Raw genomic sequence first — 11,327 nt, 5'->3', positions numbered from 1 at the left:
TAGAGTTTGGCTGCCTCAGCTAATCTTAAAGTGGAGGAAAAAACAAACAAACAAACAACAAAAAAAAAACTAAACAAAAAATGCTGAGGAACACTGTACTTTAAACTATCGGAGAAATAATCTCTTTTTTATTGCTGTTTTTTAGAGACAGTGTCTCACTCTGTCACCCAGGCTGGAGTGCAGTGGTGTAATAATAACTCACTGCACCCTCAAACTTCTGGCTTCAAGCGATCCTCCCTCCTGAGCTGCTGGGATTACAGGTGTGAGCCACTGCTCCTAGCCCTGGAAAATTACTCTCAGTGAGCATCTGCACCTGCATGCCTGGTCATGAATGTCAGCTGCTAACACTGGTAGGATGCCTACTCCTTCCTCCCATCCACATACTGTCTATAATTTCCTAGTCTCCTAAGACCTCCTTCTCAATCAGGCCATCTTCCGAGGAGGAGCATCAACTCCTCCAACCTCCCAGCTCCTGGGTGTGCCTTGATACTTCCAAACTCACTGCAAGCATCACTGGCACATGGTATGAAGCAGAGCGGGAGAGGCAGGACACAGAGCACCGGGTGTGACTGGGGAGGCCAGGCTTTCACAGCTTCCTCTCTGACGGTTTCTAATCCTTGCAGGCTCCCATCATTGGGTCTCTTTCCATCTGAAAATGGAGGGAATTAGACCAGCTGCCTAAAACATCAACTCTAATGTTCTAGGTTCTAAGATTCTATGGTTAATTTAAGTGACAGAACCACATTATGGCTGCTGTTTCATCAGCACTGTGAAGACTGTACAAGCCACACCTCAGTATGTTGGCTGACCTTAAAAACACCTTGTCAGTACTTGATATAGACACTTGAAGTAATTCTAAGTTGCATCTTACTTTTCTTACTTACAATAAAATGCTGCTCTCTGATTATGAAGATTCATACTCCTTAGTATAAATGGTAAAGAATCATTTGTTTTCTCAGTTGGTCATTTCACTTTCAAAAGTATTTAAGAGGCAATTTTTTTAAGGGTGATATTTCAAGGTCAACACTTTCCGTGCTTTCTAATTCATTGTATTTGTATCATTCTTCAAAGATCCTTCATATTCATTATCTTTTTAAGCATGAGAGAATTGGGCTGTCATTTTTAGTTCTCATATGACACATGAATACACTGAGAGATTAAGTGAACTGTCTCTAGAGCATACGTCTGGCTATCTAGAATGTAATAATTATAAAGGGAGGGGATCTTTTTTATTAGGGTTGGGGGAAACGTCTGTTTTATTCACTGATATTTCTAATGCTTAGAAGAGTGCCTGACACATAGTAGGTGTCAATAAACATTCGTTGACTCAATAAATGAATGAATCTAATTCGTGACAGAGCTGGGTCTAGAATTCTCTACTCCCTCAGCCATTGCTCCTTTAGTGCTGACAAGAGTTGTTCTATGTTCTCAAGCGCCCCACATTTCCTTTGTCGTTTCTGGATGCACCTGTGGTTGGGTTTGTGAGGTGAGGCCAATGAGCTTTCCTAGTGAGGTGCCACTGGCACCCTCGCCTCACAGCGACACAGGGGAGGGAAGCAGGGGGTCTGTGGAGGTTATTCCTGAGAGACTAAAGCTGCTGCCCCCGATTTGCCAAGGACGCCAGTGAGGAAGGCCCGCCTGTCCCGCCGCCCGGGCACTGGCCTTACTTTGTCGCCGGAGTGGACCAGGGCTCTGGAGAAGGCCTGGGCCAGCGGCTGGGCGGGGCTGTCCGAGGCTCCCACCTCGCGGTCCCCGCCTGGCGGCCGGCGGCTGCGGCAGAAGGCGGGGCGGTCGTGCTCCCCCTCCCGGACACTGCGGCGGTGGCAGCGCCAGCCACGCCGCGGCCGCCCACGGGCTCGCGGAGTCGGGCGGGACCTGCGCTGGGCGGGAAGGAGGGGCCGGGGCGGGGCTGCTGCGCTGGGAGCCGGGTGGGGGCGCCGCTCTCAGTCTGGGGCGGGCGCTCGGGCTGCGCGGGCTCTAGGCAGCAGCAGCAGCAGCAGCAGCATCCTCTCTTCCTTTATTTCCCTTCCGCTTCTTTCTCTTCCTTCTCCTTCTTTTTCCCCCCCTCCCCTTCTTCCCCTAACCCTTCCACCCCTCTCCTTCTTCTCCGGAGGGCGCTAAGTCCGTGAGCGGTGGCAGTTGCGACCGCGGGTGCATCCAGTTTCTGCGCCCAGGTAAGAGACCGTCCCCACCTCTGGCTGTATGTAGGGCGCCTCTCCTTTTGCCTCGGTCTCTGAGTAGAAAGAGATGAGAATGGGGAGGGGTTGTGTCTCGTCCTCTAGGACTCGCAGCAGGCAGTCTGGGAGTTGGCCGAGTGGCCAGCCGTACACCTGGCGGAAGATTCGGGCCTGTCCTCTCCAGGTGTCACTGCGGAGCAGGGGGCCGGACGCTACTGGTACCTGAGCCCTGGCTTCGTAGAAGAGCGAGTGACCTTGTTAGGTACCACTTTGAAACGACTGAAAACTTACGCCAGGTTAGAATACGTGTTTCGAAAGCCAGTATTACCTGAGCTGTGGAAAGAAGGGGAGTGGATTCTACAAAGATAGTGGAAAATAGGAAATCGAGGTAGGGGATTTTTTTGTTCATTCAGCTGCAGAAAACTGCACACTGCCAAGTGAGTGAGTGAGGGAAGCCTTGCCCATTTCAAATCATGTTTCTCTGTAACTGCTTCAGAAACGGCTGGGAGAGGAGGACTGGTATTTATAATTGTAGGAAAATGAAAAATCAATGTCTGGTGGTGTTGGAGGGCGGGGCACGAAGAAATGAGTCTGGTTGAGCTTCCACTCAGTCGTTTTTCTTTTTAAACGATGGGGGTGGACCTCTGATCTACAGTACATCTATTCTTTTCTTCTTTTTCTTTTTAAAAGGCTTTTTTGGTGGAGAGAGGAGGACTGCAGTGCTGGCTGCCTTCCTTCCCCCACCTCGTCTTTTGTTTAAGGATGGAAATTTCAAGAAAGAGTGTGTGGGGGGCTAGGAGTGGGGAGCTGTATATTTGGGTGTGTATAGGGGGAGGTGTAGTAAAGGGAATGGAGTCAGAAAAAAAATCCTTGAAAACTGGAAATTAATGTTATTCTGCCTGGCATCGGGGCTTCAGGATTTTGTCAGAAAATAAAAAGCTTTCCTTAGCAACAAACCCATTTGTGACAATTGCTGTGTGCCATCTGTCCTAAGCCCTTAGCACAATGCTTCCAGGACGTAGACCCTTTAAAACTGAGTCCGGTGTAAAGGGTTTTTGTTTAAATGACTAAGCACACAAGTATGCTCACAAATGTATAATACACTATATACATGTTACACAAGGAAATAGGTACTTAAGAGACTGCTTTTTAAAATTGTATTTGAGGGTTTGGAAATTATGTTGTGAATAAAATCTGTAGTGCAAAACAAAAAAATATTGTTGGGTGGCATATAATTTTGGGTGTCAGGCAAAGGGATTGATGACTGTTGGTAAGGAACTAATTTAAATGTTAAAGATATAATTTATTTTAAAATGATCAGTCTAGAAAAGGAAATGATTGCAAACTGAAATTGAGGTTTGCAGCCACAGTGAGGCGATGGAGAACAAAGCCTTTTATGTGAGCCACATTATGCAAAATGTCCCATGCATGAGCTGCAGGTACCAGCCCAGTTCAAAAGCATAGTTCTTTCACTATGTCATTTCACTGTGGACAATTATAATTTTTTTTGGCAGTCAAATAGATTGAATAAATAGAAGCCCTTTAAAATGCTTTTAATTTTATGCCCAAGGAAAAGATTACAGCCTTCCATCAGAATATAACACAAAACAGCCCTTTAACCGGGCAATAGGTGTCTGTATTTTGGTAGAAATCCTTATGAATTTGCAAATCATGGATGTTCCAAAAGCCCCAGCCCCATGCACACAAAGAACCCTTCCTTCAAGAAAAAAGACATTTTTTTCATTCAGTAAGGATTATTGTATTTGTGTATGTGTGTTTATGTTGATTTCCTGGTAATTTCATCTGATTATCATAGATGTATATCTGCATTCATGATTTGTATATTATCAGAGCCATTGTGGCTTTAGGATCAGTGGTACATGCTGTTTATCTGTGGTTTACTTAATTTTAATTTTTCATATTTTATAGTTTGCTACAATATTATTTAATGTCCAAAGTTTTCTTTTTTTAAACCATAAGTAGAAAATTGCTTAACACACATCTGAAGATCTAAGTAATTTAAAAATAGAGCTACCTTTTATAAAATAATATTTAGTTATATTAATTTTTATTTTATTTGTTTATCTCCTCTCTTTTTCCCCCCCCCTTTTTTTTTTATCAAATAACCTGTTTCTTTATGGCTGCTTTAGTCTTCTATACTGCCATAGCAGGGCCGGTGTTTTCAAGAATTTTGAATTTAGGATTGTTCATTCTCTGCAGCACCTCTCAGGATGACTTGTTTACAGCACCTTCTCAGGGAGGAGAGAGGGAAAGAATGTGCTGAAAGAGCATGACCCAGTGAAACTAGCACAGCCATTACCTCATCCTAGTAGGTACTTCAGATTCATTGAGAGCGCAGGCATCCTCTCAGTGGAAACCAAACGCCAGGAGCACACCCATCTGAGGGCAAAAGCCTTTCTCTTCCCATAGCAGCCTCTACTAATGTTGTTCCACTGAGGTTAAAGGGATATTTTCTCTTTTATGTATTCCTTTTCAGGGATCTTGAACTTGGTTAGAAATATGTAGCCAGAAATGAAACTTGGCACAGAATCCTCTAAGCCTGAAGGAATAATCTCATTCCTTTACCCCTTTTGGTTTAAACCAGTTCACAAATTTTCTAAACATCAGAAGGGAAAAGGAAGAAAAATGTCGGTGTATTTTTGTGTATTTTCATATCACACACACATATTTTGTATTGAATTTTACTAGCAGTTAGACAACAGACTGGACATGCTTTTAACAAATATAGTTGCATTGTTGGCATTTTAAAAAATCATTATTACATTTGCTTATAGGACAATAGGTGCATCCTTCAGTGATTCATTGATGTCCATGTGAGACTGACCATATGAAACTGACTTGGGGATTTTAGTATTCAAGTTGGTAACTCTGATTATTGAATCTTTTCAATACTTAATTTCCTCTTAACAGATTAAGATAAAGAATCTGAAATAACAGTTACAGTAGAAGATAACACCACCCCCAGATCAATACTATCCTCCTTAATGCTAAAAGTAGTCACTTTAGGTAAGTCATTGGTAAATGCAAGAACCTGAAGGTAACAGTTTTGAAACAATCTCAATTTTTTTCTCTCTGTTATAGATTAGTTAAAGATGCTAATAAACTCTTTGAGTCATATCTGATTCTCTCAGATATATCTAGTCTTTTTGCTACTTTAATTATCTCCTTACTATTGCCATTACCTTTATCTACTCAATCTAGACCTTTTCATGTAAGGGCCATATTTTGATCATTTCACCATATTTTCCCTCCCTTCACATCATTCGTTTTAATTTGATATTTGGATGTTAGACTTACTGTTCTCTAGCTATTTTGGTTTCAGTAATGTTACTCTCTTGATACAAATTTGGCCTTTATTTTTCATTAAGGAGAGCACTTATTACCATTTATGTATTTATTCATTATGAGAAACAACTTTTGATATTCTCAGTTTTCAATTGCAGAAAATGATTCTAGGTACCAAAAGCAGTTAAAAGGCTGCAAATTAATATGTAGTACACACAGTCTGTATGGAGGTTTGGGTGGGTGGGTGGGTGGGTGTATAGGAAGATGTGGAATGAAAGCAAATTCTCAGCTATTAAAAGCTGTCCATGTAGGGTAGAGATGAGCCTTTTTGTCTAAGAGGGTGAAGAAGGAATAAATGTTTTGTTTTTCTGTTTCAACATATTTTGTCCCCATCCCTCCCCTGTCATGTCTTTGAACTAAGGCCATGGTGCTTCCTTATAAAAATTATACTGTATGTTTATTGGAAGGAGTTTTACAGTGAATTAGGTGAATTCAGAATTTTAAAATGATGTGAACACAATTAGATGAATTTGTATGAAAAACACTTTGAATCTAATCTTTGATCTTTCCTGTTCAAGACATAAACTTTCCTTTGAATGGTAGTACTTTAACTGTAACACATTTTACTTAAACATTTCAGTAAAATTCTATGGAAAGTTAGACAAAATAAAGAGCTCAGGATCCTCTTTCAGTCTATTGTTAAGTTTATATTGTGGAAGTTGGGGAAAGTTTTAGACAATTTGTTTTCCCTTAAAACACACACCAGAGGGAGCAAATTTCTTTTTTCTTTTTTTTTTTGCTTTTTGTTATGTTAATGAGCAAATAATTTACTTTTAAGGTCACATACCTTGACTTTTTTCTTTCCTTCTTTTTTGTCTTCTTTCTTTCCATTCTCCCCTTTCCCTTTTCTTCTTTTCTTCTTTACTTAGATTGCTCCTTCCTTTCAGTTTGTATTGGCAAAATAAACGTTGGTCTTTAGAAAATGAAATTATAGCCTGATATTCTTATTGAAATTTATTTTTCAATATATTTATATTTCTCATTTAACATGAAGTTTTATGCCAACCTCTCCTCCTTCTCAAGGCTCCATCCCTATCTTGGTCCTTTCTTTGAACTTGGCTTTTATATCCCCTAGGCTTCAACAGTTTTTTCCTTGTATACCAATCTTTCATAACGCTTTGTACCTCACAAAGTCCTTTAAAAATCAGAAAGAAAAGTTGCTACCCTATTTCTCTCCATTAGTTTGTATCCAAGTTTATTCAGGTTCCCTTAGGTTATAGGTAGTTGCTTACCTCAATGTGTCCTCATTAGCCTTCTTTGAATTACTTCAAAGACATTTTCAGACAAAAATAATACATGTATACAACGAATTTTTTTAAATAAAAAATTTGGCTAGCCAACTGACTTTTTATTATTTTGTTCATCAGACACTATAAAACATGGTTCAACTATTTTTTTTAACTTAACTAGTAAAGTTACTATGTGTCAGGCAGTCCATTGTCTTTATGTTAGTTAACTAATTCCACTAATGTATACCTATTAAGTGGAGTATGAACTACTCTATGAGCAATCAGTAAATGTTGAACTAAATTAATTTAATTTTAAGTAAAATATTCCTAATTACATTTCTCTGTATAGCATCATCATTAGCCATCTTAATCTACCTCAAAAATGACCATAAAATACAGTACTTGAATATCATGAGTATATTTCATCGCTTAACTGTCCAGGTCCTTTACAGTTAAAGCAAACTCACAAGTAAATATACAAACTGACTCTATTTGAGACAAAACAATCATTTCAATATGAACCCTTTACATTTATTTAAGTAGTAATGGATTTTAGGTGGCTACTACGTTGCATTATAACAATTTAAAAGTGACAACACTGTGTTGTTAATGCATGGTGCTGAAATTATATAATGAATTGGCATGAGAAAGTGTTTGTCAATTTTAGAATGAATAATATGGTATCATTTTGATTGGTATTAAGGGAATTAAATAATGCTCAGCTTTGACATTTTACTATTTTATTTGAGTATTGTACCTCTCAAATTTGTAATTTACTCTTCCCTTAAGAGTTTTACCTTTTTGAGCAAAATAATGTATTAAACAATAGGCTGCCTATTTTTTATTGTTGTTTATATGATGCACTACGTCCTTTTGGCCCACTTTGAAAAACAAGCAAAAAAGTTTTTAGGATTCAGTTATTCATTCTTTTTATCTTAATAGGTCATCTAGTATAGTCAGGAAAATATTTGATTCTTTAATTTGCTACATAAACTTATTTATTGTTTAAACAAAATTTTTAATCTGTAGCATACAATTTCTTTACTTAGTGGATGAGAACATGGAATTATAATACTTGTAACAACTTCTCAGCCTGCTAATTTTGTCCACCTGGTGTTTCACAAGGGCTAACATGATGGTGGCAGTGGTGCTATTTGTGTGTTTGTGTGTAATTACTTTCTAAGATAGAGTTAGACTTTTATATATTTGCTTTTTTCATAGGTGAAATCAATTATTATGCAATCAGTTGATTCCACATGAGAACAATTGGTATTAAATACAATTTAATAGGGAAAACAATGACCAAGTATTTATTAATGAAATCAAATTAGATTAATATTAAAGTATCGCTGTATTTTTCTGTTTGGATTAAGATAGTCCAGATTCCATTGTTCATTATTGAAATCAAATGGTAAAGCTAAATCTTGTGCTCAAAATTAAAGCATCTCCATGTTGATCAAAATGTCCTAAGTTGGAATACTGGCTACTTAAATGTATCTTTTAAGAAGTTCAGGTGACACTGCTTTTACATGGAAAATGCCCTTTATCTTCACTTAAACATCAGAAACCAGGACTGATGGAACTTTTAAGAATTTCGCTGCTAGGAAAACATAAAATATTAAGCATCTACTGAAACCTGAATCTTTTATAAAACAACCAAGTGACTATGATCTAGGATTTATTTAAAAGATCTTTGGCCACTGTATCTCAGACTAAAGTTTTGCCTCATTATTATAGAGCACTGAGTGGCCTTTGGTGAAACTGAACAGTTTTTTTCATTTGTTTAAGTTCTTATAGCTTTAAAACTCAGTCACGAATTTCATGCTTTTTTCTTCTTTTGTCTTCAGTAGCACCATATTGAGAGTGGTCAATATCAAAATTGGCAGTATGAAGCTTTGTACAATCCTGGACATTCTTACTGCCTTATTTAGTCCCTTCCCAAATGGTATCATGAGGGTATTAATAGGAATCCAAAGTTCTCCATTAAAAAAATGGTATTTAAAATGATAAGCTGATTTTTTAATAAAATCTTTTTATTCCTAACATATTTATGATTTATGTAATGGAATAGCCTTTTGTAGCCGTGTTAATTACTGGACTTAGAAGGACTGTGTGTTTACATATCTGGAAATATTTAAAATGCTATTAAATGCATTCTTTTTATAATTAGTTAATTATTTTTTACATTTACAAATGAGAGTTACAAATATATTCTTTATTTCTGTGCCTCTGCCCCATCACTGAAGAGGCATCAATTCTCAAGACTTGCTATTTATATATGAATTAGAGGATGTTTGGTGGGGAAAAGAGACTATCAAGAGCAAATGTTGTGAACCTGTGGAGTACATGTAAGTAAACTGGGACAGTGACCATTTCAGTGACTTTCCTTATCTAGTTAGTAGGGGAAGCAGGCCTGAGACTCAGTAATTCAGGCTTAAACTCAGTGCTTGGTAAGAGGTGTCACTGAAGACTCATCTCATTCTGACTGCCATTCCCAATTCTGAGTATATTTCTGTTCTCTGAGCTGAGGGTGGAGTGAGGTGGCAGTCATACCTGCCCAACTTTGTGACTCAACTATGACTTTCACATGGATATAAAAGAGGGAGGGGCTTGGAATTCTAGGGTCATTCCAACCAGCTACATGCCAGCTACACTACTGTAAGCACTGAGACTAAATCTGATCCAGGAAACACTTACAAAGCTACTGCTCCAGGGCCATTCCTGTGGTTTGGATCTCTCAGGATAGTAGTTTAAACTCTGGGGATGTGTGCCCAGACTTGGAAAGCCAATGAACTTTTCTGTGAGCTTGAACTATCCATACTGATGCCTCCAGACTGATTTGAATCTGTGTTTAAACTTGGCTCAACATATAAGGGGAATCCAACAAAAATAGGTAGGTTGAAACTTTTTTCTCATCTGTAATGCCATTAAATTTTCTTAAAATTGCTTTCCTTTTGCGTTTCCCCCGGATTTAACATTTTTAGCTAAGAGGAAGTGAGCTAGAAAGGCTGTGGGCCTCTGCGTTTGTGCCTGTTTTCCACTTACCTTCCTACTCTTATGTGCCTTCCTGTTTCTCTGCCTACAGTGCTCTATCCCTCTTGGTGGTGGTTGTTGTTGTTGTTTGTTTTTTCCAAGACTGCATATTAAATAAGAATTGGGTGTTGCTGTGGTTCCTGTGTTCAGCAGAGCTTCACCTGCACTCATGCTACTTAAGCTTTATGGAATCTTTAGTTGACAAATACTTGAAAGCCATGAAAAGCATCTTAAAGGAAAGAAATTAAGTAGAAATTGTGCTTAAATATTAAGGAGAAACATATTCCTGGTCACTGAAAACTGAAACCATACCACTATTGGGAGAGTGAAATAATTCTAATGCCACCGTTCTGTTAGAAAATTCCGTGTAGTATGTCTTAATTCTCTAGATGAACATGTCTAAACATCCATCAGAATCAGAGTGACTGTTTTATCACTGAGTAGATAGAACAGAGTTTCTTATAATTTCCATATACATTGATGAAAAATGGGTTGTGCATATTGTCTTCCTCTAAAGTGTCTTTATGTGGTACCGGGAATAAAACCACCTTAATTGTATATCAAGAGTCAACATATATAAATGCAGATCTCTTAAAGTAAGATATTTCATACTCTTCTTAGTTTATTTTGTTTGGTGGTCTGAAATTTAAATAATCTGTAAAGAATTAAGATAATGCCTTTTAGAACATGATGTTCTTACTTGGGAGGGATTCACTGTCTCTTCTATTTGAATATCAGGCTAGTGTGTCCTTTCTTAGATCATAGCCCATGGTTCATTCATTTATTTATTTAACACATGGTTATTGGGTTCCTAATATTTAGCAGGCACTTTTCTGAATGTGGAGAATATCAGAAGAAACCACATAAATTCCTGTCCTCATGGAGCTAACATTCTAGCAGCAGGAGATAGACATTAACAAGTAAAATAATAAATAAACATTTCAGACACAAATACATGCTGTAGGGAATATACAATAAATATATATAATAGAGCTTGTCTGTGGTGGGATAGGCTGCCTTTGGAGGCATGAGTGATGAGAAGTAGCCAGCCATAGTAGAACCCAGAGGAAAAGCTTTCAAGTGAGAGAGAATAGGCTCAAAGTAGGAAGAAGTTTGGTATATTTGGAAAACAGAAAGACCAATGGCACTGGAGTCCAACAGACATGGTAGAGGATACTGGGACACTTAGCTCAGAACAGAAGGCAGGTACCAGGCCACATTGGTCCTTTTGACCCCGATAAGGAGTTTGTCTTTTATTTAACTTGCACTGCACTGTAATTTTTGAGGTTAAAAGCAGAATTTTTTAAGAATCTCATAAAAGCTTTCAAAGATTAATTATATCTTCTAAATCCCTGTAGATATATCTGTATCTTATTTGCTAATGTGTTAAATCACAAGAGAGAAATAATTTAGAAAATCAAAAATCAATGGTGGAAACAAGTAGACTTTTGGTAAGCTGTTCTTTTTTTTTTTTTTTTCAGAGGAATAGGTTATTTATATGATCTCAAAGTATTATCCTACA

At 38.1% G+C, this 11,327-nt stretch overlaps 2 protein-coding genes across 23 annotated transcripts in view; one reads left to right on the top strand and one right to left on the bottom strand.

Annotated features, from left to right (window-relative positions):
* Positions 1–375: 375 nt before the first annotated feature.
* On the bottom strand, positions 376–9,976 carry LOC131384214 (splicing factor, proline- and glutamine-rich-like). Its single transcript, XM_058444206.1, has 3 exons — positions 9,818–9,976; positions 1,668–1,977; positions 376–649 (listed from the first exon to the last, which is right to left on the bottom strand). Exons 1-3 carry the CDS (start codon positions 9,974–9,976, stop codon positions 420–422), a joined length of 699 nt encoding a protein of 232 aa, XP_058300189.1. The 3' UTR covers positions 376–419.
* Positions 9,420–11,327, top strand: part of MAP2 (microtubule associated protein 2) — a 310,676-nt gene continuing 308,768 nt past the window's right edge. For all 22 annotated transcript variants that reach the window (XM_058439038.1, XM_058439032.1, XM_058439003.1 and 19 more), the window contains exon 1: positions 9,420–9,665. The gene's annotated coding sequence lies outside the window, so the exon portion shown is untranslated. The remainder of the gene's footprint in view (positions 9,666–11,327) is intronic.

Source organism: Hylobates moloch, unplaced genomic scaffold (genome assembly GCF_009828535.3).
Source record: "Hylobates moloch isolate HMO894 unplaced genomic scaffold, HMol_V3 SCAFFOLD_1, whole genome shotgun sequence".
In the NCBI taxonomy this organism is placed as follows: domain Eukaryota; kingdom Metazoa; phylum Chordata; class Mammalia; order Primates; family Hylobatidae; genus Hylobates; species Hylobates moloch.
Note: the sequence above shows the minus strand (reverse complement) of the source record. Positions and strands in the feature narration are given on the sequence as shown.